Raw genomic sequence first — 27834 nt, forward strand, 5'->3', positions numbered from 1 at the left:
ATTTAGGTTTTATGTAGAGTTTAGAAGTAGAATATATAAAGGTAGTTAATTCTATTTTATTTTATAGCTCTAATTTCATATTCCTAAAATCCATCAGTGATTAGGTTTATGATTCTTATTACATTCGAAAAAATATTTCAGATAATTATGAAATTAATAAAATACAGTATCAAGTATACCGAGATAGGATATAATAACGAAAATTCATTAGTATTCAAAACTAAAAAATGCACTCTCTTTCAGCAATGACATAGTTGCATGCAAGATAAACCCAAAAAGAAAACTATCTACGCAGTTCAGGTGACGCAAATCATTTTCATACACAAATAAGCGTCAGAGATAGAGACTGGAACAGAAATGTTGACTCAACTGACGAATCACAAAATTCCACTGGATTTCATCACGAAATCGGAAGTATAAAAGATGACAAGAAACACTGAAAAATCATTCGGTGGAAAAGAACCACAAACAAAATGATTTGGACAGTTCGATTTTCACTATCGTTACTCGTAGTGATCTGGTCTCAGAGCATATACGCTCTCGGTCAGTCACCATGGCAAAGCGCAAGCATGGCCGAAAGCTTCATGACTTACTTTTCTGCTGCTTTAGGACAATCAGGAGCATTTACAAATGAACAGATGGATGATATAGATACGATTGCCTCATCTATAAAAATGGGTGTAGATAAAATGGAAAGAAGCGGAAAGACTTCCCAAAACAAACTGCAGGCAATGAACATGGCCTTCGCATCAGCAGTGGCAGACATAGCCATAGCAGAAGGAAGAGGACAGAGCGCTCAAATAAAAACTAATGCTATAGCCGACGCATTAGCATCTGCATTCCTTCAGACGACTGGTGAAGTTAACAACCAGTTCATAAATGAAATAAGAGGCTTAATTTCTATGTTCGCTCAGGCAAATAGCATATCCTCGTCATCAGCATCAGCTAGCGCATCAGCCGCAGCTGCCGCTAGTGGATCTGGCGGTGGTGGACAAGGATTTAGAGCCGGATTAGGAGGTGCAGGAGGAGCTGGAGCAGCCAGTGCCGCGGCAGCTGCTGGCGGTCAAGGGGGACGAGGCGGATTTGGTGGATTAGATTCTCAAGCAACAGGTGGTGCCGGTCAAGGAGGATCGGGAGCCGCAGCTGCTGCAGCTGCAGCCAGTGGAGATGGCGGTTCTGGATTAGGAGGCTATGGTGCGGGACGAGGATATGGAGCCGGTTTAGGAGGTGCAGGTGGAGCTGGAGCAGCCAGTGCCGCTGCAGCCGCTGGCGGTCAAGGAGGACGAGGCGGATTTGGCGGATTAGGTTCTCAAGGAGCAGGAGGTGCCGGTCAAGGAGGATCGGGAGCCGCAGCCGCTGCTGCTGCAGCCGGTGGAAATGGCGGTTCTGGATTAGGAGGCTATGGTGCGGGACGAGGATATGGAGCCGGTTTAGGAGGTGCAGGTGGAGCTGGAGCAGCCAGTGCCGCTGCAGCCGCAGGCGGTCAAGGAGGACGAGGCGGATTTGGCGGATTAGGTTCTCAAGGAGCAGGTGGTGCCGGTCAAGGAGGAGCAGGAGCCGCAGCCACTGCTACTGCAGCCGGTGGAGATGGCGGTTCTGGATTAGGAGGCTATGGTGCGGGACGAGGATATGGAGCCGGTTTAGGAGGTGCAGGTGGAGCTGGAGCAGCCAGTGCCGCTGCAGCCGCTGGCGGTCTCGGAGGACGAGGCGGATTTGGCGGATTAGGTTCTCAAGGAGCAGGTGGTGCCGGTCAAGGAGGATCTAGTGCCGCGGCTGCTGCAGCTGCAGCCGGTGCAGATGGCGGTTCTGGATTAGGAGGCTATGGTGCGGGACGAGGATATGGAGCCGGATTAGGAGGTGCAGATGGGGCTGGAGCAGCCAGTGCCGCTGCAGCCGCTGGCGGTCAAGGAGGACGAGGCGGATTTGGCGGATTAGGTTCTCACGGAGCAGGTGGTGCCGGTCAAGGAGGATCGGGAGCCGCAGCCGCTGCTGCTGCAGCCGGTGGAGATGGCGGTACTGGATTAGGAGGCTATGGTGCGGGACGAGGATATGGAGCCGGTTTAGGAGGTGCAGGTGGAGCTGGAGCAGCCAGTGCCGCTGCAGCCGCGGGCGGTCAAGGAGGACGAGGCGGATTTGGTGGATTAGGATCTCAAGGAGCAGGTGGTGCCGGTCAAGGAGGAGCAGGAGCCGCAGCTGCTGCAGCTGCAGCCGGTGGAAATGGCGGTTCTGGATTAGGAGGCTATGGTGCGGGAGGAGGATATGGAGCCGGTTTAGGAGTTGCAGGTGGAGCTGGAGCAGCCAGTGCCGCTGCAGCCGCTGGCGGTCAAGGAGGACGAGGCGGGTTTGGTGGATTAGGATCTCAAGGAGCAGGTGGTGCCGGTCAAGGAGGAGCAGGAGCCGCAGCTGCTGCAGCTGCAGCCGGTGGAGATGGCGGTTCTGGATTAGGAGGCTATGGTGCGGGACGAGGATATGGAGCCGGTTTAGGAGGTGCAGGTGGAGCTGGAGCAGCCAGTGCCGCTGCAGCCGCTGGCGGTCTCGGAGGACGAGGCGGGTTTGGCGGATTAGGTTCTCAAGGAGCAGGTGGTGCCGGTCAAGGAGGATCGGGAGCCGCAGCTGCTGCAGCTGCAGCCGGTGGAGATGGCGGTTCTGGATTAGGAGGCTATGGTGCGGGACGAGGATATGGAGCCGGTTTAGGAGGTGCAGGTGGAGCTGGAGCAGCCAGTGCCGCTGCAGCCGCTGGCGGTCAAGGAGGACGAGGCGGATTTGGCGGATTAGGTTCTCAAGGAGCAGGTGGTGCCGGTCAAGGAGGATCTAGTGCCGCGGCTGCTGCAGCTGCAGCCGGTGCAGATGGCGGTTCTGGATTAGGAGGCTATGGTGCGGGACGAGGATATGGAGCCGGTTTAGGAGGTGCAGATGGAGCTGGAGCAGCCAGTGCCGCTGCAGCCGCTGGCGGTCAAGGAGGACGAGGCGGATTTGGCGGATTAGGTTCTCAAGGAGCAGGTGGTGCCGGTCAAGGAGGAGCAGGAGCCGCAGCCGCTGCTGCTGCAGCCGGTGGAGATGGCGGTTCTGGATTAGGAGGCTATGGTGCGGGACGAGGATATGGAGCCGGTTTAGGAGGTGCAGGTGGAGCTGGAGCAGACAGTGCCGCTGCAGCCGCTGGCGGTCAAGGAGGACGAGGCGGATTTGGCGGATTATTTTCTCAAGGAGCAGGTGGTGCCGGTCAAGGAGGATCTAGTGCCGCGGCTGCTGCAGCTGCAGCCGGTGCAGATGGCGGTTCTGGATTAGGAGGCTATGGTGCGGGACGAGGATATGGAGCCGGTTTAGGAGGTGCAGGTGGAGCTGGAGCAGCCAGTGCCGCTGCAGCCGCTGGCGGTCAAGGAGGACGAGGCGGATTTGGTGGATTAGGATCTCAAGGAGCAGGTGGTGCCGGTCAAGGAGGAGCTGGAGCCGCAGCTGCTGCAGCTGCAGCCGGTGGAGATGGCGGTTCTGGATTAGGAGGCTATGGTGCGGGACGAGGATATGGAGCCGGTTTAGGAGGTGCAGGTGGAGCTGGAGCAGCCAGTGCCGCTGCAGCCGCTGGCGGTCAAGGAGGACGAGGCGGGTTTGGTGGATTAGGATCTCAAGGAGCAGGTGGTGCCGGTCAAGGAGGAGCAGGAGCCGCAGCTGCTGCAGCTGCAGCCGGTGGAGATGGCGGTTCTGGATTAGGAGGCTATGGTGCGGGACGAGGATATGGAGCCGGTTTAGGAGGTGCAGATGGAGCTGGAGCAGCCAGTGCCGCTGCAGCCGCTGGCGGTCAAGGGGGACGAGGCGGATTTGGCGGATTAGGTTCTCAAGGAGCAGGTGGTGCCGGTCAAGGAGGATCGGGAGCCGCAGCCGCTGGTGCTGCAGCCGGTGGAGATGGCGGTTCTGGATTAGGAGGCTATGGTGGACGAGGATATGGAGCCGGTTTAGGAGGTGCAGGTGGAGCTGGAGCAGCCAGTGCCGCTGCAGCCGCTGGCGGTCAAGGAGGACGAGGCGGGTTTGGTGGATTAGGATCTCAAGGAGCAGGTGGTGCCGGTCAAGGAGGAGCAGGAGCCGCAGCTGCTGCAGCTGCAGCCGGTGGAGATGGCGGTTCTGGATTAGGAGGCTATGGTGCGGGACGAGGATATGGAGCCGGTTTAGGAGGTGCAGGTGGAGCTGGAGCAGCCAGTGCCGCTGCAGCCGCTGGCGGTCAAGGAGGACGAGGCGGATTTGGCGGATTAGGTTCTCAAGGAGCAGGTGGTGCCGGTCAAGGAGGATCTAGTACCGCGGCTGCTGCAGCTGCAGCCGGTGGAGATGGCGGTTCTGGATTAGGAGGCTATAGTGCGGGACGAGGATATGGAGCCGGTTTAGGAGGTGCAGGTGGAGCTGGAGCAGCCAGTGCCGTTGCAGCCGCTGGCGGTCAAGGAGGACTAGGCGGATTTGGTGGATTAGGATCTCAAGGAGCAGGTGGTGCCGGTCAAAGAGTAGCAGGAGCCGCAGCTGCTGCAGCTGCAGCCGGTGGAGATGGCGGTACTGGATTAGGAGGCTATGGTGCGGGACGAGGATATGGAGCCGGTTTAGGAGGTGCAGGTGGAGCTGGAGCAGCCAGTGCCGCTGCAGCCGCAGGCGGTCAAGGAGGACGAGGCGGATTTGGCGGATTAGGTTCTCAAGGAGCAGGTGGTGCCGGTCAAGGAGGATCTAGTGCCGCGGCTGCTGCAGCTGCAGCCGGTGCAGATGGCGGTTCTGGATTAGGAGGCTATGGTGCGGGACGAGGATATGGAGCCGGTTTAGGAGGTGCAGGTGGAGCTGGAGCAGCCAGTGCCGCTGCAGCCGCTGGCGGTCAAGGAGGACGAGGCGGGTTTGGTGGATTAGGATCTCAAGGAGCAGGTGGTGCCGGTCAAGGAGGAGCAGGAGCCGCAGCTGCTGCAGCTGCAGCCGGTGGAGATGGCGGTTCTGGATTAGGAGGCTATGGTGCGGGACGAGGATATGGAGCCGGTTTAGGAGGTGCAGATGGAGCTGGAGCAGCCAGTGCCGCTGCAGCCGCTGGCGGTCAAGGGGGACGAGGCGGATTTGGCGGATTAGGTTCTCAAGGAGCAGGTGGTGCCGGTCAAGGAGGATCGGGAGCCGCAGCCGCTGCTGCTGCAGCCGGTGGAGATGGCGGTTCTGGATTAGGAGGCTATGGTGGACGAGGATATGGAGCCGGTTTAGGAGGTGCAGGTGGAGCTGGAGCAGCCAGTGCCGCTGCAGCCGCTGGCGGTCAAGGAGGACTAGGCGGATTTGGTGGATTAGGATCTCAAGGAGCAGGTGGTGCCGGTCAAGGAGGAGCAGGAGCCGCAGCTGCTGCAGCTGCAGCCGGTGGAGATGGCGGTTCTGGATTAGGAGGCTATGGTGCGGGACGAGGATATGGAGCCGGTTTAGGAGGTGCAGGTGGAGCTGGAGCAGCCAGTGCCGCTGCAGCCGCTGGCGGTCAAGGAGGACGAGGCGGATTTGGCGGATTAGGTTCTCAAGGAGCAGGTGGTGCCGGTCAAGGAGGATCTAGTGCCGCGGCTGCTGCAGCTGCAGCCGGTGCAGATGGCGGTTCTGGATTAGGAGGCTATGGTGCGGGACGAGGATATGGAGCCGGTTTAGGAGGTGCAGGTGGAGCTGGAGCAGCCAGTGCCGCTGCAGCCGCTGGCGGTCAAGGAGGACGAGGCGGGTTTGGTGGATTAGGATCTCAAGGAGCAGGTGGTGCCGGTCAAGGAGGAGCAGGAGCCGCAGCTGCTGCAGCTGCAGCCGGTGGAGATGGCGGTTCTGGATTAGGAGGCTATGGTGCGGGACGAGGATATGGAGCCGGTTTAGGAGGTGCAGATGGAGCTGGAGCAGCCAGTGCCGCTGCAGCCGCTGGCGGTCAAGGGGGACGAGGCGGATTTGGCGGATTAGGTTCTCAAGGAGCAGGTGGTGCCGGTCAAGGAGGATCGGGAGCCGCAGCCGCTGGTGCTGCAGCCGGTGGAGATGGCGGTTCTGGATTAGGAGGCTATGGTGGACGAGGATATGGAGCCGGTTTAGGAGGTGCAGGTGGAGCTGGAGCAGCCAGTGCCGCTGCAGCCGCTGGCGGTCAAGGAGGACGAGGCGGGTTTGGTGGATTAGGATCTCAAGGAGCAGGTGGTGCCGGTCAAGGAGGAGCAGGAGCCGCAGCTGCTGCAGCTGCAGCCGGTGGAGATGGCGGTTCTGGATTAGGAGGCTATGGTGCGGGACGAGGATATGGAGCCGGTTTAGGAGGTGCAGGTGGAGCTGGAGCAGCCAGTGCCGCTGCAGCCGCTGGCGGTCAAGGAGGACGAGGCGGATTTGGCGGATTAGGTTCTCAAGGAGCAGGTGGTGCCGGTCAAGGAGGATCTAGTACCGCGGCTGCTGCAGCTGCAGCCGGTGGAGATGGCGGTTCTGGATTAGGAGGCTATAGTGCGGGACGAGGATATGGAGCCGGTTTAGGAGGTGCAGGTGGAGCTGGAGCAGCCAGTGCCGTTGCAGCCGCTGGCGGTCAAGGAGGACTAGGCGGATTTGGTGGATTAGGATCTCAAGGAGCAGGTGGTGCCGGTCAAAGAGTAGCAGGAGCCGCAGCTGCTGCAGCTGCAGCCGGTGGAGATGGCGGTACTGGATTAGGAGGCTATGGTGCGGGACGAGGATATGGAGCCGGTTTAGGAGGTGCAGGTGGAGCTGGAGCAGCCAGTGCCGCTGCAGCCGCTGGCGGTCAAGGAGGACGAGGCGGATTTGGCGGATTAGGTTCTCAAGGAGCAGGTGGTGCCGGTCAAGGAGGATCTAGTGCCGCGGCTGCTGCAGCTGCAGCCGGTGCAGATGGCGGTTCTGGATTAGGAGGCTATGGTGCGGGACGAGGATATGGAGCCGGTTTAGGAGGTGCAGGTGGAGCTGGAGCAGCCAGTGCCGCTGCAGCCGCTGGCGGTCAAGGAGGACGAGGCGGGTTTGGTGGATTAGGATCTCAAGGAGCAGGTGGTGCCGGTCAAGGAGGAGCAGGAGCCGCAGCTGCTGCAGCTGCAGCCGGTGGAGATGGCGGTTCTGGATTAGGAGGCTATGGTGCGGGACGAGGATATGGAGCCGGTTTAGGAGGTGCAGATGGAGCTGGAGCAGCCAGTGCCGCTGCAGCCGCTGGCGGTCAAGGGGGACGAGGCGGATTTGGCGGATTAGGTTCTCAAGGAGCAGGTGGTGCCGGTCAAGGAGGATCGGGAGCCGCAGCCGCTGGTGCTGCAGCCGGTGGAGATGGCGGTTCTGGATTAGGAGGCTATGGTGGACGAGGATATGGAGCCGGTTTAGGAGGTGCAGGTGGAGCTGGAGCAGCCAGTGCCGCTGCAGCCGCTGGCGGTCAAGGAGGACGAGGCGGGTTTGGTGGATTAGGATCTCAAGGAGCAGGTGGTGCCGGTCAAGGAGGAGCAGGAGCCGCAGCTGCTGCAGCTGCAGCCGGTGGAGATGGCGGTTCTGGATTAGGAGGCTATGGTGCGGGACGAGGATATGGAGCCGGTTTAGGAGGTGCAGGTGGAGCTGGAGCAGCCAGTGCCGCTGCAGCCGCTGGCGGTCAAGGAGGACGAGGCGGATTTGGCGGATTAGGTTCTCAAGGAGCAGGTGGTGCCGGTCAAGGAGGATCTAGTACCGCGGCTGCTGCAGCTGCAGCCGGTGGAGATGGCGGTTCTGGATTAGGAGGCTATAGTGCGGGACGAGGATATGGAGCCGGTTTAGGAGGTGCAGGTGGAGCTGGAGCAGCCAGTGCCGTTGCAGCCGCTGGCGGTCAAGGAGGACTAGGCGGATTTGGTGGATTAGGATCTCAAGGAGCAGGTGGTGCCGGTCAAAGAGTAGCAGGAGCCGCAGCTGCTGCAGCTGCAGCCGGTGGAGATGGCGGTACTGGATTAGGAGGCTATGGTGCGGGACGAGGATATGGAGCCGGTTTAGGAGGTGCAGGTGGAGCTGGAGCAGCCAGTGCCGCTGCAGCCGCAGGCGGTCAAGGAGGACGAGGCGGATTTGGCGGATTAGGTTCTCAAGGAGCAGGTGGTGCCGGTCAAGGAGGATCTAGTGCCGCGGCTGCTGCAGCTGCAGCCGGTGCAGATGGCGGTTCTGGATTAGGAGGCTATGGTGCGGGACGAGGATATGGAGCCGGTTTAGGAGGTGCAGGTGGAGCTGGAGCAGCCAGTGCCGCTGCAGCCGCTGGCGGTCAAGGAGGACGAGGCGGGTTTGGTGGATTAGGATCTCAAGGAGCAGGTGGTGCCGGTCAAGGAGGAGCAGGAGCCGCAGCTGCTGCAGCTGCAGCCGGTGGAGATGGCGGTTCTGGATTAGGAGGCTATGGTGCGGGACGAGGATATGGAGCCGGTTTAGGAGGTGCAGATGGAGCTGGAGCAGCCAGTGCCGCTGCAGCCGCTGGCGGTCAAGGGGGACGAGGCGGATTTGGCGGATTAGGTTCTCAAGGAGCAGGTGGTGCCGGTCAAGGAGGATCGGGAGCCGCAGCCGCTGCTGCTGCAGCCGGTGGAGATGGCGGTTCTGGATTAGGAGGCTATGGTGGACGAGGATATGGAGCCGGTTTAGGAGGTGCAGGTGGAGCTGGAGCAGCCAGTGCCGCTGCAGCCGCTGGCGGTCAAGGAGGACTAGGCGGATTTGGTGGATTAGGATCTCAAGGAGCAGGTGGTGCCGGTCAAGGAGGAGCAGGAGCCGCAGCTGCTGCAGCTGCAGCCGGTGGAGATGGCGGTTCTGGATTAGGAGGCTATGGTGCGGGACGAGGATATGGAGCCGGTTTAGGAGGTGCAGGTGGAGCTGGAGCAGCCAGTGCCGCTGCAGCCGCTGGCGGTCAAGGAGGACGAGGCGGATTTGGCGGATTAGGTTCTCAAGGAGCAGGTGGTGCCGGTCAAGGAGGATCTAGTGCCGCGGCTGCTGCAGCTGCAGCCGGTGCAGATGGCGGTTCTGGATTAGGAGGCTATGGTGCGGGACGAGGATATGGAGCCGGTTTAGGAGGTGCAGGTGGAGCTGGAGCAGCCAGTGCCGCTGCAGCCGCTGGCGGTCAAGGAGGACGAGGCGGGTTTGGTGGATTAGGATCTCAAGGAGCAGGTGGTGCCGGTCAAGGAGGAGCAGGAGCCGCAGCTGCTGCAGCTGCAGCCGGTGGAGATGGCGGTTCTGGATTAGGAGGCTATGGTGCGGGACGAGGATATGGAGCCGGTTTAGGAGGTGCAGATGGAGCTGGAGCAGCCAGTGCCGCTGCAGCCGCTGGCGGTCAAGGGGGACGAGGCGGATTTGGCGGATTAGGTTCTCAAGGAGCAGGTGGTGCCGGTCAAGGAGGATCTAGTGCCGCGGCTGCTGCAGCTGTAGCCGGTGCAGATGGCAGTTCTGGATTAGGAGGCTATGGTGCGGGACGAGGATATGGAGCCGGTTTAGGAGGTGCAGGTGGAGCTGGAGCAGCCAGTGCCGCTGCAGCCGCTGGCGGTCAAGGAGGACGAGGCGGATTTGGTGGATTAGGATCTCAAGGAGCAGGTGGTGCCGGTCAAGGAGGAGCAGGAGCCGCAGCTGCTGCAGCTGCAGCCGGTGGAGATGGCGGTTCTGGATTAGGAGGCTATGGTGCGGGACGAGGATATGGAGCCGGTTTAGGAGGTGCAGGTGGAGCTGGAGCAGCCAGTGCCGCTTCAGCCGCTGGCGGTCAAGGAGGACGAGGCGGGTTTGGTGGATTAGGATCTCAAGGAGCAGGTGGTGCCGGTCAAGGAGGAGCAGGAGCCGCAGCTGCTGCAGCTGCAGCCGGTGGAGATGGCGGTTCTGGATTAGGAGGCTATGGTGCGGGACGAGGATATGGAGCCGGTTTAGGAGGTGCAGATGGAGCTGGAGCAGCCAGTGCCGCTGCAGCCGCTGGCGGTCAAGGGGGACGAGGCGGATTTGGCGGATTAGGTTCTCAAGGAGCAGGTGGTGCCGGTCAAGGAGGATCGGGAGCCGCAGCCGCTGCTGCTGCAGCCGGTGGAGATGGCGGTTCTGGATTAGGAGGCTATGGTGGACGAGGATATGGAGCCGGTTTAGGAGGTGCAGGTGGAGCTGGAGCAGCCAGTGCCGCTGCAGCCGCTGGCGGTCAAGGAGGACGAGGCGGGTTTGGTGGATTAGGATCTCAAGGAGCAGGTGGTGCCGGTCAAGGAGGAGCAGGAGCCGCAGCTGCTGCAGCTGCAGCCGGTGGAGATGGCGGTTCTGGATTAGGAGGCTATGGTGCGGGACGAGGATATGGAGCCGGTTTAGGAGGTGCAGGTGGAGCTGGAGCAGCCAGTGCCGCTGGCGGTCAAGGAGGACGAGGCGGGTTTGGTGGATTAGGATCTCAAGGAGCAGGTGCTGCCGGTCAAGGAGGAGCAGGAGCCGCAGCTGCTGCAGCTGCAGCCGGTGGAGATGGCGGTTCTGGATTAGGAGGCTATGGTGCGGGACGAGGATATGGAGCCGGTTTAGGAGGTGCAGGTGGAGCTGGAGCAGCCAGTGCCGCTGCAGCCGCTGGCGGTCAAGGAGGACGAGGCGGGTTTGGCGGATTAGGATCTCAAGGAGCAGGTGGTGCCGGTCAAGGAGGAGCAGGAGCCGCAGCTGCTGCAGCTGCAGCCGGTGGAGATGGCGGTTCTGGATTAGGAGGCTATGGTGCGGGACGAGGATATGGAGCCGGTTTAGGAGGTGCAGATGGAGCTGGAGCAGCCAGTGCCGCTGCAGCCGCTGGCGGTCAAGGGGGACGAGGCGGATTTGGCGGATTAGGTTCTCAAGGAGCAGGTGGTGCCGGTCAAGGAGGATCGGGAGCCGCAGCCGCTGCTGCTGCAGCCGGTGGAGATGGCGGTTCTGGATTAGGAGGCTATGGTGGACGAGGATATGGAGCCGGTTTAGGAGGTGCAGGTGGAGCTGGAGCAGCCAGTGCCGCTGCAGCCGCTGGCGGTCAAGGAGGACGAGGCGGGTTTGGTGGATTAGGATCTCAAGGAGCAGGTGGTGCCGGTCAAGGAGGAGCAGGAGCCGCAGCTGCTGCAGCTGCAGCCGGTGGAGATGGCGGTTCTGGATTAGGAGGCTATGGTGCGGGACGAGGATATGGAGCCGGTTTAGGAGGTGCAGGTGGAGCTGGAGCAGCCAGTGCCGCTGCAGCCGCTGGCGGTCAAGGAGGACGAGGCGGATTTGGCGGATTAGGTTCTCAAGGAGCAGGTGGTGCCGGTCAAGGAGGATCTAGTACCGCGGCTGCTGCAGCTGCAGCCGGTGGAGATGGCGGTTCTGGATTAGGAGGCTATAGTGCGGGACGAGGATATGGAGCCGGTTTAGGAGGTGCAGGTGGAGCTGGAGCAGCCAGTGCCGTTGCAGCCGCTGGCGGTCAAGGAGGACTAGGCGGATTTGGTGGATTAGGATCTCAAGGAGCAGGTGGTGCCGGTCAAAGAGTAGCAGGAGCCGCAGCTGCTGCAGCTGCAGCCGGTGGAGATGGCGGTTCTGGATTAGGAGGCTATGGTGCGGGACGAGGATATGGAGCCGGTTTAGGAGGTGCAGGTGGAGCTGGAGCAGCCAGTGCCGCTGCAGCCGCAGGCGGTCAAGGAGGACGAGGCGGATTTGGCGGATTAGGTTCTCAAGGAGCAGGTGGTGCCGGTCAAGGAGGATCGGGAGCCGCAGCCGCTGCTGCTGCAGCCGGTGGAGATGGCGGTTCTGGATTAGGAGGCTATGGTGGACGAGGATATGGAGCCGGTTTAGGAGGTGCAGGTGGAGCTGGAGCAGCCAGTGCCGCTGCAGCCGCTGGCGGTCAAGGAGGACTAGGCGGATTTGGTGGATTAGGATCTCAAGGAGCAGGTGGTGCCGGTCAAGGAGGAGCAGGAGCCGCAGCTGCTGCAGCTGCAGCCGGTGGAGATGGCGGTTCTGGATTAGGAGGCTATGGTGCGGGACGAGGATATGGAGCCGGTTTAGGAGGTGCAGGTGGAGCTGGAGCAGCCAGTGCCGCTGCAGCCGCTGGCGGTCAAGGAGGACGAGGCGGATTTGGCGGATTAGGTTCTCAAGGAGCAGGTGGTGCCGGTCAAGGAGGATCTAGTGCCGCGGCTGCTGCAGCTGCAGCCGGTGCAGATGGCGGTTCTGGATTAGGAGGCTATGGTGCGGGACGAGGATATGGAGCCGGTTTAGGAGGTGCAGGTGGAGCTGGAGCAGCCAGTGCCGCTGCAGCCGCTGGCGGTCAAGGAGGACGAGGCGGGTTTGGTGGATTAGGATCTCAAGGAGCAGGTGGTGCCGGTCAAGGAGGAGCAGGAGCCGCAGCTGCTGCAGCTGCAGCCGGTGGAGATGGCGGTTCTGGATTAGGAGGCTATGGTGCGGGACGAGGATATGGAGCCGGTTTAGGAGGTGCAGATGGAGCTGGAGCAGCCAGTGCCGCTGCAGCCGCTGGCGGTCAAGGGGGACGAGGCGGATTTGGCGGATTAGGTTCTCAAGGAGCAGGTGGTGCCGGTCAAGGAGGATCTAGTGCCGCGGCTGCTGCAGCTGTAGCCGGTGCAGATGGCAGTTCTGGATTAGGAGGCTATGGTGCGGGACGAGGATATGGAGCCGGTTTAGGAGGTGCAGGTGGAGCTGGAGCAGCCAGTGCCGCTGCAGCCGCTGGCGGTCAAGGAGGACGAGGCGGATTTGGTGGATTAGGATCTCAAGGAGCAGGTGGTGCCGGTCAAGGAGGAGCAGGAGCCGCAGCTGCTGCAGCTGCAGCCGGTGGAGATGGCGGTTCTGGATTAGGAGGCTATGGTGCGGGACGAGGATATGGAGCCGGTTTAGGAGGTGCAGGTGGAGCTGGAGCAGCCAGTGCCGCTTCAGCCGCTGGCGGTCAAGGAGGACGAGGCGGGTTTGGTGGATTAGGATCTCAAGGAGCAGGTGGTGCCGGTCAAGGAGGAGCAGGAGCCGCAGCTGCTGCAGCTGCAGCCGGTGGAGATGGCGGTTCTGGATTAGGAGGCTATGGTGCGGGACGAGGATATGGAGCCGGTTTAGGAGGTGCAGATGGAGCTGGAGCAGCCAGTGCCGCTGCAGCCGCTGGCGGTCAAGGGGGACGAGGCGGATTTGGCGGATTAGGTTCTCAAGGAGCAGGTGGTGCCGGTCAAGGAGGATCGGGAGCCGCAGCCGCTGCTGCTGCAGCCGGTGGAGATGGCGGTTCTGGATTAGGAGGCTATGGTGGACGAGGATATGGAGCCGGTTTAGGAGGTGCAGGTGGAGCTGGAGCAGCCAGTGCCGCTGCAGCCGCTGGCGGTCAAGGAGGACGAGGCGGGTTTGGTGGATTAGGATCTCAAGGAGCAGGTGGTGCCGGTCAAGGAGGAGCAGGAGCCGCAGCTGCTGCAGCTGCAGCCGGTGGAGATGGCGGTTCTGGATTAGGAGGCTATGGTGCGGGACGAGGATATGGAGCCGGTTTAGGAGGTGCAGGTGGAGCTGGAGCAGCCAGTGCCGCTGGCGGTCAAGGAGGACGAGGCGGGTTTGGTGGATTAGGATCTCAAGGAGCAGGTGCTGCCGGTGAAGGAGGAGCAGGAGCCGCAGCTGCTGCAGCTGCAGCCGGTGGAGATGGCGGTTCTGGATTAGGAGGCTATGGTGCGGGACGAGGATATGGAGCCGGTTTAGGAGGTGCAGGTGGAGCTGGAGCAGCCAGTGCCGCTGCAGCCGCTGGCGGTCAAGGAGGACGAGGCGGGTTTGGCGGATTAGGATCTCAAGGAGCAGGTGGTGCCGGTCAAGGAGGAGCAGGAGCCGCAGCTGCTGCAGCTGCAGCCGGTGGAGATGGCGGTTCTGGATTAGGAGGCTATGGTGCGGGACGAGGATATGGAGCCGGTTTAGGAGGTGCAGATGGAGCTGGAGCAGCCAGTGCCGCTGCAGCCGCTGGCGGTCAAGGGGGACGAGGCGGATTTGGCGGATTAGGTTCTCAAGGAGCAGGTGGTGCCGGTCAAGGAGGATCGGGAGCCGCAGCCGCTGCTGCTGCAGCCGGTGGAGATGGCGGTTCTGGATTAGGAGGCTATGGTGGACGAGGATATGGAGCCGGTTTAGGAGGTGCAGGTGGAGCTGGAGCAGCCAGTGCCGCTGCAGCCGCTGGCGGTCAAGGAGGACGAGGCGGGTTTGGTGGATTAGGATCTCAAGGAGCAGGTGGTGCCGGTCAAGGAGGAGCAGGAGCCGCAGCTGCTGCAGCTGCAGCCGGTGGAGATGGCGGTTCTGGATTAGGAGGCTATGGTGCGGGACGAGGATATGGAGCCGGTTTAGGAGGTGCAGGTGGAGCTGGAGCAGCCAGTGCCGCTGCAGCCGCTGGCGGTCAAGGAGGACGAGGCGGATTTGGCGGATTAGGTTCTCAAGGAGCAGGTGGTGCCGGTCAAGGAGGATCTAGTACCGCGGCTGCTGCAGCTGCAGCCGGTGGAGATGGCGGTTCTGGATTAGGAGGCTATAGTGCGGGACGAGGATATGGAGCCGGTTTAGGAGGTGCAGGTGGAGCTGGAGCAGCCAGTGCCGTTGCAGCCGCTGGCGGTCAAGGAGGACTAGGCGGATTTGGTGGATTAGGATCTCAAGGAGCAGGTGGTGCCGGTCAAAGAGTAGCAGGAGCCGCAGCTGCTGCAGCTGCAGCCGGTGGAGATGGCGGTTCTGGATTAGGAGGCTATGGTGCGGGACGAGGATATGGAGCCGGTTTAGGAGGTGCAGGTGGAGCTGGAGCAGCCAGTGCCGCTGCAGCCGCAGGCGGTCAAGGAGGACGAGGCGGATTTGGCGGATTAGGTTCTCAAGGAGCAGGTGGTGCCGGTCAAGGAGGATCTAGTGCCGCGGCTGCTGCAGCTGCAGCCGGTGCAGATGGCGGTTCTGGATTAGGAGGCTATGGTGCGGGACGAGGATATGGAGCCGGTTTAGGAGGTGCAGGTGGAGCTGGAGCAGCCAGTGCCGCTGCAGCCGCTGGCGGTCAAGGAGGACGAGGCGGGTTTGGTGGATTAGGATCTCAAGGAGCAGGTGGTGCCGGTCAAGGAGGAGCAGGAGCCGCAGCTGCTGCAGCTGCAGCCGGTGGAGATGGCGGTTCTGGATTAGGAGGGTATGGTGCGGGACGAGGATATGGAGCCGGTTTAGGAGGTGCAGATGGAGCTGGAGCAGCCAGTGCCGCTGCAGCCGCTGGCGGTCAAGGGGGACGAGGCGGATTTGGCGGATTAGGTTCTCAAGGAGCAGGTGGTGCCGGTCAAGGAGGATCGGGAGCCGCAGCCGCTGCTGCTGCAGCCGGTGGAGATGGCGGTTCTGGATTAGGAGGCTATGGTGGACGAGGATATGGAGCCGGTTTAGGAGGTGCAGGTGGAGCTGGAGCAGCCAGTGCCGCTGCAGCCGCTGGCGGTCAAGGAGGACTAGGCGGATTTGGTGGATTAGGATCTCAAGGAGCAGGTGGTGCCGGTCAAGGAGGAGCAGGAGCCGCAGCTGCTGCAGCTGCAGCCGGTGGAGATGGCGGTTCTGGATTAGGAGGCTATGGTGCGGGACGAGGATATGGAGCCGGTTTAGGAGGTGCAGGTGGAGCTGGAGCAGCCAGTGCCGCTGCAGCCGCTGGCGGTCAAGGAGGACGAGGCGGATTTGGCGGATTAGGTTCTCAAGGAGCAGGTGGTGCCGGTCAAGGAGGATCTAGTGCCGCGGCTGCTGCAGCTGCAGCCGGTGCAGATGGCGGTTCTGGATTAGGAGGCTATGGTGCGGGACGAGGATATGGAGCCGGTTTAGGAGGTGCAGGTGGAGCTGGAGCAGCCAGTGCCGCTGCAGCCGCTGGCGGTCAAGGAGGACGAGGCGGGTTTGGTGGATTAGGATCTCAAGGAGCAGGTGGTGCCGGTCAAGGAGGAGCAGGAGCCGCAGCTGCTGCAGCTGCAGCCGGTGGAGATGGCGGTTCTGGATTAGGAGGCTATGGTGCGGGACGAGGATATGGAGCCGGTTTAGGAGGTGCAGATGGAGCTGGAGCAGCCAGTGCCGCTGCAGCCGCTGGCGGTCAAGGGGGACGAGGCGGATTTGGCGGATTAGGTTCTCAAGGAGCAGGTGGTGCCGGTCAAGGAGGATCTAGTGCCGCGGCTGCTGCAGCTGTAGCCGGTGCAGATGGCAGTTCTGGATTAGGAGGCTATGGTGCGGGACGAGGATATGGAGCCGGTTTAGGAGGTGCAGGTGGAGCTGGAGCAGCCAGTGCCGCTGCAGCCGCTGGCGGTCAAGGAGGACGAGGCGGATTTGGTGGATTAGGATCTCAAGGAGCAGGTGGTGCCGGTCAAGGAGGAGCAGGAGCCGCAGCTGCTGCAGCTGCAGCCGGTGGAGATGGCGGTTCTGGATTAGGAGGCTATGGTGCGGGACGAGGATATGGAGCCGGTTTAGGAGGTGCAGGTGGAGCTGGAGCAGCCAGTGCCGCTGCAGCCGCTGGCGGTCAAGGAGGACGAGGCGGGTTTGGTGGATTAGGATCTCAAGGAGCAGGTGGTGCCGGTCAAGGAGGAGCAGGAGCCGCAGCTGCTGCAGCTGCAGCCGGTGGAGATGGCGGTTCTGGATTAGGAGGCTATGGTGCGGGACGAGGATATGGAGCCGGTTTAGGAGGTGCAGATGGAGCTGGAGCAGCCAGTGCCGCTGCAGCCGCTGGCGGTCAAGGGGGACGAGGCGGATTTGGCGGATTAGGTTCTCAAGGAGCAGGTGGTGCCGGTCAAGGAGGATCGGGAGCCGCAGCCGCTGCTGCTGCAGCCGGTGGAGATGGCGGTTCTGGATTAGGAGGCTATGGTGGACGAGGATATGGAGCCGGTTTAGGAGGTGCAGGTGGAGCTGGAGCAGCCAGTGCCGCTGCAGCCGCTGGCGGTCAAGGAGGACGAGGCGGGTTTGGTGGATTAGGATCTCAAGGAGCAGGTGGTGCCGGTCAAGGAGGAGCAGGAGCCGCAGCTGCTGCAGCTGCAGCCGGTGGAGATGGCGGTTCTGGATTAGGAGGCTATGGTGCGGGACGAGGATATGGAGCCGGTTTAGGAGGTGCAGGTGGAGCTGGAGCAGCCAGTGCCGCTGCAGCTGCTGGCGGTCAAGGAGGACGAGGTGGATTTGGCGGATTAGGTTCTCAAGGAGCAGGTGGTGCCGGTCAAGGAGGATCTAGTGCCGCGGCTGCTGCAGCTGCAGCCGGTGCAGATGGCGGTTCTGGATTAGGAGGCTATGGTGCGGGACGAGGATATGGAGCCGGTTTAGGAGGTGCAGATGGAGCTGGAGCAGCCAGTGCCGCTGCAGCCGCTGGCGGTCAAGGAGGACGAGGCGGATTTGGCGGATTAGGTTCTCAAGGAGCAGGTGGTGCCGGTCAAGGAGGATCGGGAGCCGCAGCCGCTGCTGCTGCAGCCGGTGGAGATGGCGGTTCTGGATTAGGAGGCTATGGTGCGGGACGAGGATATGGAGCCGGTTTAGGAGGTGCAGGTGGAGCTGGAGCAGCCAGTGCCGTTGCAGCCGCTGGCGGTCAAGGAGGACTAGGCGGATTTGGTGGATTAGGATCTCAAGGAGCAGGTGGTGCCGGTCAAGGAGGAGCAGGAGCCGCAGCTGCTGCAGCTGCAGCCGGTGGAGATGGCGGTTCTGGATTAGGAGGCTATGGTGCGGGACGAGGATATGGAGCCGGTTTAGGAGGTGCAGTCGGAGCTGGAGCAGCCAGTGCCGCTGCAGCCGCTGGCGGTCAAGGAGGACGAGGCGGATTTGGCGGATTAGGTTCTCAAGGAGCAGGTGGTGCCGGTCAAGGAGGATCTAGTGCCGCGGCTGCTGCAGCTGCAGCCGGTGCAGATGGCGGTTCTGGATTAGGAGGCTATGGTGCGGGACGAGGATATGGAGCCGGTTTAGGAGGTGCAGGTGGAGCTGGAGCAGCCAGTGCCGCTGCAGCCGCTGGCGGTCAAGGAGGACGAGGCGGGTTTGGTGGATTAGGATCTCAAGGAGCAGGTGCTGCCGGTCAAGGAGGAGCAGGAGCCGCAGCTGCTGCAGCTGCAGCCGGTGGAGATGGCGGTTCTGGATTAGGAGGCTATGGTGCGGGACGAGGATATGGAGCCGGTTTAGGAGGTGCAGGTGGAGCTGGAGCAGCCAGTGCCGCTGCAGCCGCTGGCGGTCAAGGAGGACGAGGCGGATTTGGCGGATTAGGTTCTCAAGGAGCAGGTGGTGCCGGTCAAGGAGGATCTAGTGCCGCGGCTGCTGCAGCTGCCGCCGGTGCAGATGGCGGTTCTGGATTAGGAGGCTATGGTGCGGGACGAGGATATGGAGCCGGTTTAGGAGGTGCAGATGGAGCTGGAGCAGCCAGTGCCGCTGCAGCCGCTGGCGGTCAAGGAGGACGAGGCGGATTTGGCGGATTAGGTTCTCAAGGAGCAGGTGGTGCCGGTCAAGGAGGATCGGGAGCCGCAGCCGCTGCTGCTGCAGCCGGTGGAGATGGCGGTTCTGGATTAGGAGGCTATGGTGCGGGACGAGGATATGGAGCCGGTTTAGGAGGTGCAGATGGAGCTGGAGCAGCCAGTGCCGCTGCAGCCGCTGGCGGTCAAGGAGGACGAGGCGGATTTGGCGGATTAGGTTCTCAAGGAGCAGGTGGTGCCGGTCAAGGAGGATCGGGAGCCGCAGCCGCTGCTGCTGCAGCCGGTGGAGATGGCGGTTCTGGATTAGGAGGCTATGGTGGACGAGGATATGGAGCCGGTTTAGGAGGTGCAGGTGGAGCTGGAGCAGCCAGTGCCGCTGCAGCCGCTGGCGGTCAAGGAGGACGTGGCGGGTTTGGTGGATTAGGATCTCAAGGAGCAGGTGGTGCCGGTCAAGGAGGAGCAGGAGCCGCAGCTGCTGCAGCTGCAGCCGGTGGAGATGGCGGTTCTGGATTAGGAGGCTATGGTGCGGGACGAGGATATGGAGCCGGTTTAGGAGGTGCAGGTGGAGCTGGAGCAGCCAGTGCCGCTGCAGCCGCTGGCGGTCAAGGAGGACGAGGCGGATTTGGCGGATTAGGTTCTCAAGGAGCAGGTGGTGCCGGTCAAGGAGGATCTAGTGCCGCGGCTGCTGCAGCTGCAGCCGGTGCAGATGGCGGTTCTGGATTAGGAGGCTATGGTGCGGGACGAGGATATGGAGCCGGTTTAGGAGGTGCAGATGGAGCTGGAGCAGCCAGTGCCGCTGCAGCCGCTGGCGGTCAAGGAGGACGAGGCGGATTTGGCGGATTAGGTTCTCAAGGAGCAGGTGGTGCCGGTCAAGGAGGATCGGGAGCCGCAGCCGCTGCTGCTGCAGCCGGTGGAGATGGCGGTTCTGGATTAGGAGGCTATGGTGCGGGACGAGGATATGGAGCCGGTTTAGGAGGTGCAGATGGATCTGGAGCAGCCAGTGCCGCTGCAGCCGCTGGCGGTCAAGGAGGACGAGGCGGATTTGGCGGATTAGGTTCTCAAGGAGCAGGTGGTGCCGGTCAAGGAGGATCGGGAGCCGCAGCCGCTGCTGCTGCAGCCGGTGGAGATGGCGGTTCTGGATTAGGAGGCTATGGTGCGGGACGAGGATATGGAGCCGGTTTAGGAGGTGCAGGTGGAGCTGGAGCAGCCAGTGCCGTTGCAGCCGCTGGCGGTCAAGGAGGACTAGGCGGATTTGGTGGATTAGGATCTCAAGGAGCAGGTGGTGCCGGTCAAGGAGGAGCAGGAGCCGCAGCTGCTGCAGCTGCAGCCGGTGGAGATGGCGGTTCTGGATTAGAAGGCTATGGTGCGGGACGAGGATATGGAGCCGGTTTAGGAGGTGCAGGTGGAGCTGGAGCAGCCAGTGCCGTTGCAGCCGCTGGCGGTCAAGGAGGACTAGGCGGATTTGGTGGATTAGGATCTCAAGGAGCAGGTGGTGCCGGTCAAGGAGGAGCAGGAGCCGCAGCTGCTGCAGCTGCAGCCGGTGGAGATGGCGGTTCTGGATTAGGAGGCTATGGTGCGGGACGAGGATATGGAGCCGGTTTAGGAGGTGCAGGTGGAGCTGGAGCAGCCAGTGCCGCTGCAGCCGCTGGCGGTCAAGGAGGACGAGGCGGATTTGGCGGATTAGGTTCTCAAGGAGCAGGTGGTGCCGGTCAAGGAGGATCTAGTGCCGCGGCTGCTGCAGCTGCAGCCGGTGCAGATGGCGGTTCTGGATTAGGAGGCTATGGTGCGGGACGAGGATATGGAGCCGGTTTAGGAGGTGCAGGTGGAGCTGGAGCAGCCAGTGCCGCTGCAGCCGCTGGCGGTCAAGGAGGACGAGGCGGATTTGGCGGATTAGGTTCTCAAGGAGCAGGTGGTGCCGGTCAAGGAGGATCTAGTGCCGCGGCTGCTGCAGCTGCAGCCGGTGCAGATGGCGGTTCTGGATTAGGAGGCTATGGTGCGGGACGAGGATATGGAGCCGGTTTAGGAGGTGCAGATGGAGCTGGAGCAGCCAGTGCCGCTGCAGCCGCTGGCGGTCAAGGAGGACGAGGCGGATTTGGCGGATTAGGTTCTCAAGGAGCAGGTGGTGCCGGTCAAGGAGGATCGGGAGCCGCAGCCGCTGCTGCTGCAGCCGGTGGAGATGGCGGTTCTGGATTAGGAGGCTATGGTGCGGGACGAGGATATGGAGCCGGTTTAGGAGGTGCAGGTGGAGCTGGAGCAGCCAGTGCCGTTGCAGCCGCTGGCGGTCAAGGAGGACTAGGCGGATTTGGCGGATTAGGTTCTCAAGGAGCAGGTGGTGCCGGTCAAGGAGGATCGGGAGCCGCAGCTGCTGCAGCTGCAGCGGGTGGAGATGGCGGTTCTGGATTAGGAGGCTATGGTGCGGGACGAGGACATGGAGTCGGTTTAGGAGGTGCAGGTGGAGCTGGAGCAGCCAGTGCCGCTGCAGCCGCTGGAGGTCAAGGAGGACGAGGCGGATTTGGCGGATTAGGTTCTCAAGGAGCAGGTGGTGCCGGTCAAGGAGGATCTAGTGCCGCGGCTGCTGCAGCTGCAGCCGGTGGGGATGACGGTGCAGGACGAGGAGGCTTTGGTCATGAACTAGGTTTTGGAGCCGTCTTAGTAGGTGCAGGTGGAGCTGGAGCAGCCAGTGCCGCTGCAGCCGTTGGCGGTCAAGGAGGACGAGGCGGATTTGGCAGATTAGGTTCTCAAGGAGCTGGTGGTGCCGGTCAAGGAGGATCGGGAGCCGCAGCCGCTGCTGCTGCAGCCGGTGGAGATGGCGGTTCTGGATTAGGAGGCTATGGTGCGGGACGAGGATATGGAGCCGGTTTAGGAGGTGCAGGTGGAGCTGGAGCAGCCAGTGCCGCTGCAGCAGCTGGCGGTCAAGGAGGACGAGGCGGATTTGGCAGATTAGGTTCTCAAGGAGCTGGTGGTGCCGGTCAAGGAGGATCTAGTGCCGCGGCTGCTGCTGCTGCAGCTAGCGGTTCTGGATTAGTAGGCTATGGTGCGGGACGAGGATATGGAGCCGGTTTAGGAGGTGCAGGTGGAGCTGGAGCAGCCAGTGCCGCTGCAGCAGCTGGCGGTCAAGGAGGACGAGGCGGATTTGGCAGATTAGGTTCTCAAGGAGCTGGTGGTGCCGGTCAAGGAGGATCTAGTGCCGCGGCTGCTGCTGCTGCAGCTAGCGGTTCTGGATTAGGAGGCTATGGTGCGGGACGAGGATATGGAGCCGGTTTAGGAGGTGCAGGTGGAGCTGGAGCAGCCAGTGCCGCTGCAGCCGCTGGCGGTCAAGGAGGACGAGGCGGATTTGGCGGATTAGGTTCTCAAGGAGCAGGTGGTGCCGGTCAAGGAGGATCGGGAGCCGCAGCCGCTGCTGCTGCAGCCGGTGGAGATGGCGGTTCTGGATTAGGAGGCTATGGTGCGGGACGAGGATATGGAGCCGGTTTAGGAGGTGCAGGTGGAGCTGGAGCAGCCAGTGCCGCTGCGTCCGCTGCTGCTTCACGCTTATCATCACCTAGTGCTGCTTCCAGAGTCTCTTCCGCTGTTACATCTTTGATATCAGGTGGCGGCCCAACTAATCCTGCAGCGTTATCTAATACTTTTAGCAATGTTGTTTATCAAATTAGTGTAAGTAGTCCTGGTCTCTCTGGCTGTGATGTTCTTATACAAGCTTTACTGGAACTCGTTTCGGCTTTGGTACATATTCTTGGTTCAGCTAACATTGGGCAAGTTAATTCCAGCGCTGCTGGAGAATCAGCTTCATTGGTTGGACAATCCGTATACCACGCTTTCTCTTAAAAAATTATGTAAGGTCTTTTGAATTTTTTGAATTCAAATCTATTTTTTGAAATATATTTGTTCTGAAATAAAATTATGCATTACTGAAATATTTCGTAGTCGTCATTCTTTTCTTTTAAGTAGTTTTATTTCAATTATAAATAAAAGAGAGAATAAGAGTTTTCATCCTTCTTCGCTAATTAAATGTATATTCAATATACACAATAGTAAATGTTTTTATGCTCACCCATCATAGGCTGGAAGTGATTACTTGATTTATAAACATTTTGTTTCTTCTTTGAAAAATAAAAGAAAAAGAAAGAAAAATGAACTTAATTTCATTCTCATGAAATAAAAGTTTTCTTGAACACTCTTTATTTGACCAAATCCATTCTTTTAATTAAATTGTCGTGAAGACGCCATTTTCTATTAAATAAAACTTAAACCCATCACTTAAAAAAATTTCAAATGTAAGGGTTTTTCTATCGGTTATTAAAAATATAGCCCTACTTTAAAATTTTATTTGAGGCAAAACGATTTGAAAGCTACAAATATAATGTGAAAACCAAATGCTCTTCAAAAATATTTCGCATTAAATTCTGTAACAAGCTAAAATGACAATTTAATTAAGTTAACTAATCTTAATGAAATTATTACTGATGGAAACGGAGGACTTGGACTGAACACTATGTGTATATGTAAATAAGTTTTTTCTTTTTTAAATGTTCATAACTTAAAAAATGTACTTTATTTGTTGCTGTTGTTTTTTTTAATCTGTAGCCTTTGTAATCTTCACTCAGAGCTGCATAAAGTTTCCTGCCATTTATTTTGAGCTTCGCTAACGTTCGTTTTATATAATGGTGCAAATATATATATATATATATATATATATATATATATATATATGTATGTATATTATAGCATATATTTTATTTTAAATATAACTATAGATTTTTTAGTAAATTAATTGTATTAAAAATGGTATGGAGAGATGAATTAAATTTTTCTGAAACATCAAAATACTTCCTACTTCTTATTTTCTCCCTTTTTATTGAGTACTAAGTCTCCATTTGTCTCAAGACACGCAGACTGTGAACGTCACTACTGTCTGGTGAATCATAGAAGCCGTTGCCGTAATGTGTCGAGTTAAAATAGAAGGCTCTGCACTGACAGTTTATATATGTCTTTATATAAATTGTCAGTACAAAGCCTTCTGTTTACTCTCTGCATGTTTCAAGAATTTATTAGTGAAAAAGTAAGTTAAAAGATATTAGCTGTTCACGTTTTAACATAAATTCTGTAATGCCTAACATAAATGAAGGAATCATAAACAAAACATTAACGAAAATCGTAGGATTAATTCGTAAAAAAATTGACTCAAACCGATTTCAGTTTTCACCGATAAATAATATACAGATATGTAAATGTAACCCTAAGATAAGTGTCAAAATTTACAGTTTTTATTTCTTGAAAAATTAGGCTGGATAGTACAGGAGCCGGATAGTGGCGAACCGCATACTCGGAAGTGTACTATACACTAAATATGAATAAATCAGTATTTTCCTTTAAGAAACAAAAAACCGCGGAATGTAAATTTTTGTCTCATCACCGTGAAGCATCCCACGCAATTTGTCGAGAAGCCAGGGGATCGTTGCAACAGGAATAATTTGCAACACGCACGTTACCCAATGGTTTTCAAAATGTTTTCTCAGAATTTTTTTTTTTATTAAACATGATAATTGTGACTGGATATATTAAATAAATTCATGCACTCTGCCGAAAAGAGTAGTGAGAAATTGTGAGCATTCGCTCCATTTTAGTTCGTTAACAGGAAAATATTTCGTAAATTTTGACTTAAGATAAATTAATTAATCTCATAAAAATGCTTTCACCTATTTATTTTATCCATGTATCAAATTATAAATTGCAACTTAATTTTTTTAACCCACGTAATCTGTAGAGAAGCCAGGGGATCGTTGCAACAGGAATAATTTGCAACATGCAAGTTGCCCAATGGTTTTCAAAATGTTTGTTCAGAAAATTCTTTTTATTAAACATGATAATTGTGACTGGATATATTAAATAAATTCATGCACTCTGCCGAAAAGAGTAGTGAGAAATTGTGAGCATTTGCTCCATTTTAGTTCATTAACGGAAAAATATTTCGTAAATTTTGACTTAAGATAAATTAATTAATCTCATAAAAATGCTTTCACCTATTTATTTTATCCATGTATCAAATTATAAATTGCAACTTAAATTTTTTAACCCACGTAATCTGTAGAGAAGCCAGGGGATCGTTGCAACAGGAATAATTTGCAACATGCAAGTTACCCAATGGTTTTCAAAATGTTTGTTCAGAAAATTCTTTTTATTAAACATGATAATTGTGACTGGATATATTAAATAAATTCATGCACTCTGCCGAAAAGTGTAGTGAGAAATTGTGAGCATTTGCTCCATTTTAGTTCATTAACGGAAAAATATTTCGTAAATTTTGATATAAGATTAATTAATTAATCTCATAAAAACGCTTTCACCTATTTATTTTATCAATATATCAAATTATATATTGCAACTTAATTTTTTTAACTAATAGCAATATTTCTTTATAAATCAAATAAAATGTCCGATGTGACAAGTTATAACCACATGTTTCCATCATGTTAGACTTGTTCGTTTGCTTTAATTCAACCCATGCCAAACACTTTATTCTTGTTGAAGTAAAGTAATTCATGAACAGTTGCAAAGAGAAGGAATGAATTTACAAAGAAATGGCAGAACGGAAAAGAAATGCATTGTAAATACACGACCGCGTTTTAAAGGAAAACACATATCTAAACACAAAAAAAGCAGCACTCAGACATTTTTTTAGAAATATTTATTTTAAATTCAAATCAAAATCGCAACCATCATTTTCCTGACGCCTCTTCTAATCATATCATATATAAAAAAAACAATAACCCTTGACGGCAGCGGCGAATCTCGCTAATCGTTTACGCAGACGCCACCAATGGCGGCCAAACATCACACGCACGTTTACATTACACTCCCGAGTATCCGAGGCCGAAGTTCTATGAACTCATTTCTTAACCCACTGATACCAGATGATAATCCAAGCAGCAAATATCGTTGGCCAACCATTGGCCAAGCATCACCCCACGGAACGAGCGAGATTGGGGCGAGATCGCCTCCGATCTCGCCCCGACATTGATCATGTCCCCCGGCAGTTCGCCGCGCGATGGTCGCCCCGACTTGTTTTCGACGAATTCGCCGATCCTTTGGCGACTTGTTATTATCACGGGCGACGTTATACCAAGCATTTCGCGACCTGTTTTATCAATGGGCGACCCAATACCAATCATTTCCCCATGTGTTTTAACAATCGGCGACCCAATATCAATCATTTCCCCACGTGTTTTAGCAATGGGCGACCCAATACCAATCATTTCCCCATGTATTTTAGCAATGGGCAACCAAATACCAATCATTAGGCAATTTATTTCTGAACACTTGCTGGTGTCAAATTGAAATATTAGTTTAATGGTTATTCAATTTTCTCAAACTCTAGAAACTAGCGTCATAATATTTAAAACTATCATACTTTCAAAATTTTGTCAAAAGACTGAAAATACGAGATATTTTGAATAGTTTACTTTTCTTTTTTACCTATTAATAATAGTGTTTGTTACTTATTTTGATAAATTTAAAATTCCATAAAATACTTGCTTTTGATAAAAAATTCATGGAAAATGTCATTCTAACAATTCTTCCAACTTTTTTTAACTATTATTATAGCATAGATTTTACCACAATCTTACCCTATAAAATGTTTAAATGACATTTTTTTACTGCTCTTTTAAAAAATAAACAAATGTTAAAATTATCTGAAATAATTTTAAATTTGATCCCCTGAACATCTATCTACATATAAGATTTATTTCCTTCATTCCTATTTATTTTCATTGTTTAATGGATGGGAAGAAATAGCATAATCATAGTTTCAATAATATAATTAATCAGTATGATTTTAACTGATATTAGAAATTTAAAAGTACATGTATTATATATATTGCCTATATCATCTGTTTTTAAAAGCTATTTTATAAAAATTCGAAACAGAAAAATATATAATTCTTATTAAAAAAAATATTTTTTTTACTATACACACTTTTATATTGCTTAATGTGAGTAATAAACAAATAATTCCTAAAGAATAATGAATAAAACACAAATTCCTATTTTAAAACCCTAAAATTTAATGCATTGGTTAAAAATAGTTTAAAACACTAAATTATATAATTCCTATTATATGTTTCTTCAATAGAAAATATTTTACAAGCACAAATTAATAAGTTACTTCAAATTTCTAATATTTTCATAATTTATGTTTAGTGAGGTTTAGATTCGTAGCAAAATAACCAAATTTGATCTATGTTAAACCCCGAATATTTCACAAATATGTTTCATAAAAATTCCATATACAAAAATGTAATGCTTCTTTCAATTTTACTGATTCTATTTACTATTGACTTTACAAAATTACTTCATGAAGAAATTTTATACCTCATTATAAATTTTAGTGTTAGCTAATGTCCAATAGATAACATTTTACAAGCACAAAATAATAATTTACTTCAAATTTCTAATATTTTTTTTGTTATCTATGATTAGTTTGGTTTTATGGCACAGGAATTAAATTTGATCTTTGATTAACACTGAATATTTCTCAAAAATTCCATACACAAAAATGCAGCACTTCTTTCAATTCTACAAAATTCCTTATATTTACTATTAACATGCAAAGTTACTTCAAGTCGTAGAAATTTTACACATTATAAATGTTAGTGTCAGTTGATGTCCAACATATAACATTTTACAAGCACAAATTAATAATTTACTTCAAATTTCTAATATTTTCTTGATCTATAGTTAGTTGTTTGGTTTTGTAGTACAAGAACCAAATTTAATTAATGATTAACACTGAATATTTCACAAAAATTCCATACCCAAACATGGAACACTTCTTCCCATTATAGGAAATTTTATTTACTATTAATTTACAGAGTTACTTCATATTGCATTAATTTTAAACCTCATTATAAATGTTAGTGTATTCAATAAACAACAATTTACAAGCACAAACTTACTTCTCATTTAATAACTTATTTCAAATTTCTAATATTTTCATAATTTATGTTTAGTGAGGTTTAGATTTGTGGCAAAATAACCAAATTTTATCTATGATTAACTCTGAATATTTGAAAAATATGTTTCACAAAAATACAACACTTCTTTCACTTATACGAAATCTTATTTATTATTAACTTACAAAGTTACTTTATAGTGTAGAAATTTTATACCTCATTACAAATGTCCAATTGATAACATTTTACAAGCACAAATTAACAATTTACTTCAAATTTCTAATTTTTTTAAATCTATGATTAGTTTGGCTTTGTTTCATGGCACAAGAACCAAATTTGATCTATGATTCTTTGAATATTTCAGAAAAACTCCATACCTAAAACTGTAAACACTACTTTCAATTTTACAAAATTTCTTTAGACAAATATTTTTTTAATTATTATTTTTCCCCTCTTTATTTTTAGGAGAAAAGAAAAACAACTATGCAAAACAATTTATTTACAAAGACCTTCATTAAATAATATTTTAGAAATACAAAGTAAAATAATAATTTACTTGAAATTTTTTACTGAATTTTCTGTAATGACTTATACACCCAAGCAAAATCCTGAAACTATGACTTATAATT

General features: G+C 54.8%; 1 protein-coding gene across 1 annotated transcript; it reads left to right on the plus strand.

Moving 5' to 3' along the window:
• Positions 1 to 460: 460 nt before the first annotated feature.
• LOC129975791 (fibroin heavy chain-like) lies at positions 461 to 22164 on the plus strand. The gene has a single exon (XM_056089011.1). The coding sequence runs from the start codon at positions 474 to 476 to the stop codon at positions 22077 to 22079; it is 21606 nt and encodes a 7201-aa protein (XP_055944986.1). The 5' UTR covers positions 461 to 473; the 3' UTR covers positions 22080 to 22164.
• The last annotated feature ends 5670 nt before the right edge of the window (positions 22165 to 27834 follow it).

This window comes from Argiope bruennichi, chromosome 7 (genome assembly GCF_947563725.1).
Source record: "Argiope bruennichi chromosome 7, qqArgBrue1.1, whole genome shotgun sequence".
Taxonomy (NCBI): domain Eukaryota; kingdom Metazoa; phylum Arthropoda; class Arachnida; order Araneae; family Araneidae; genus Argiope; species Argiope bruennichi.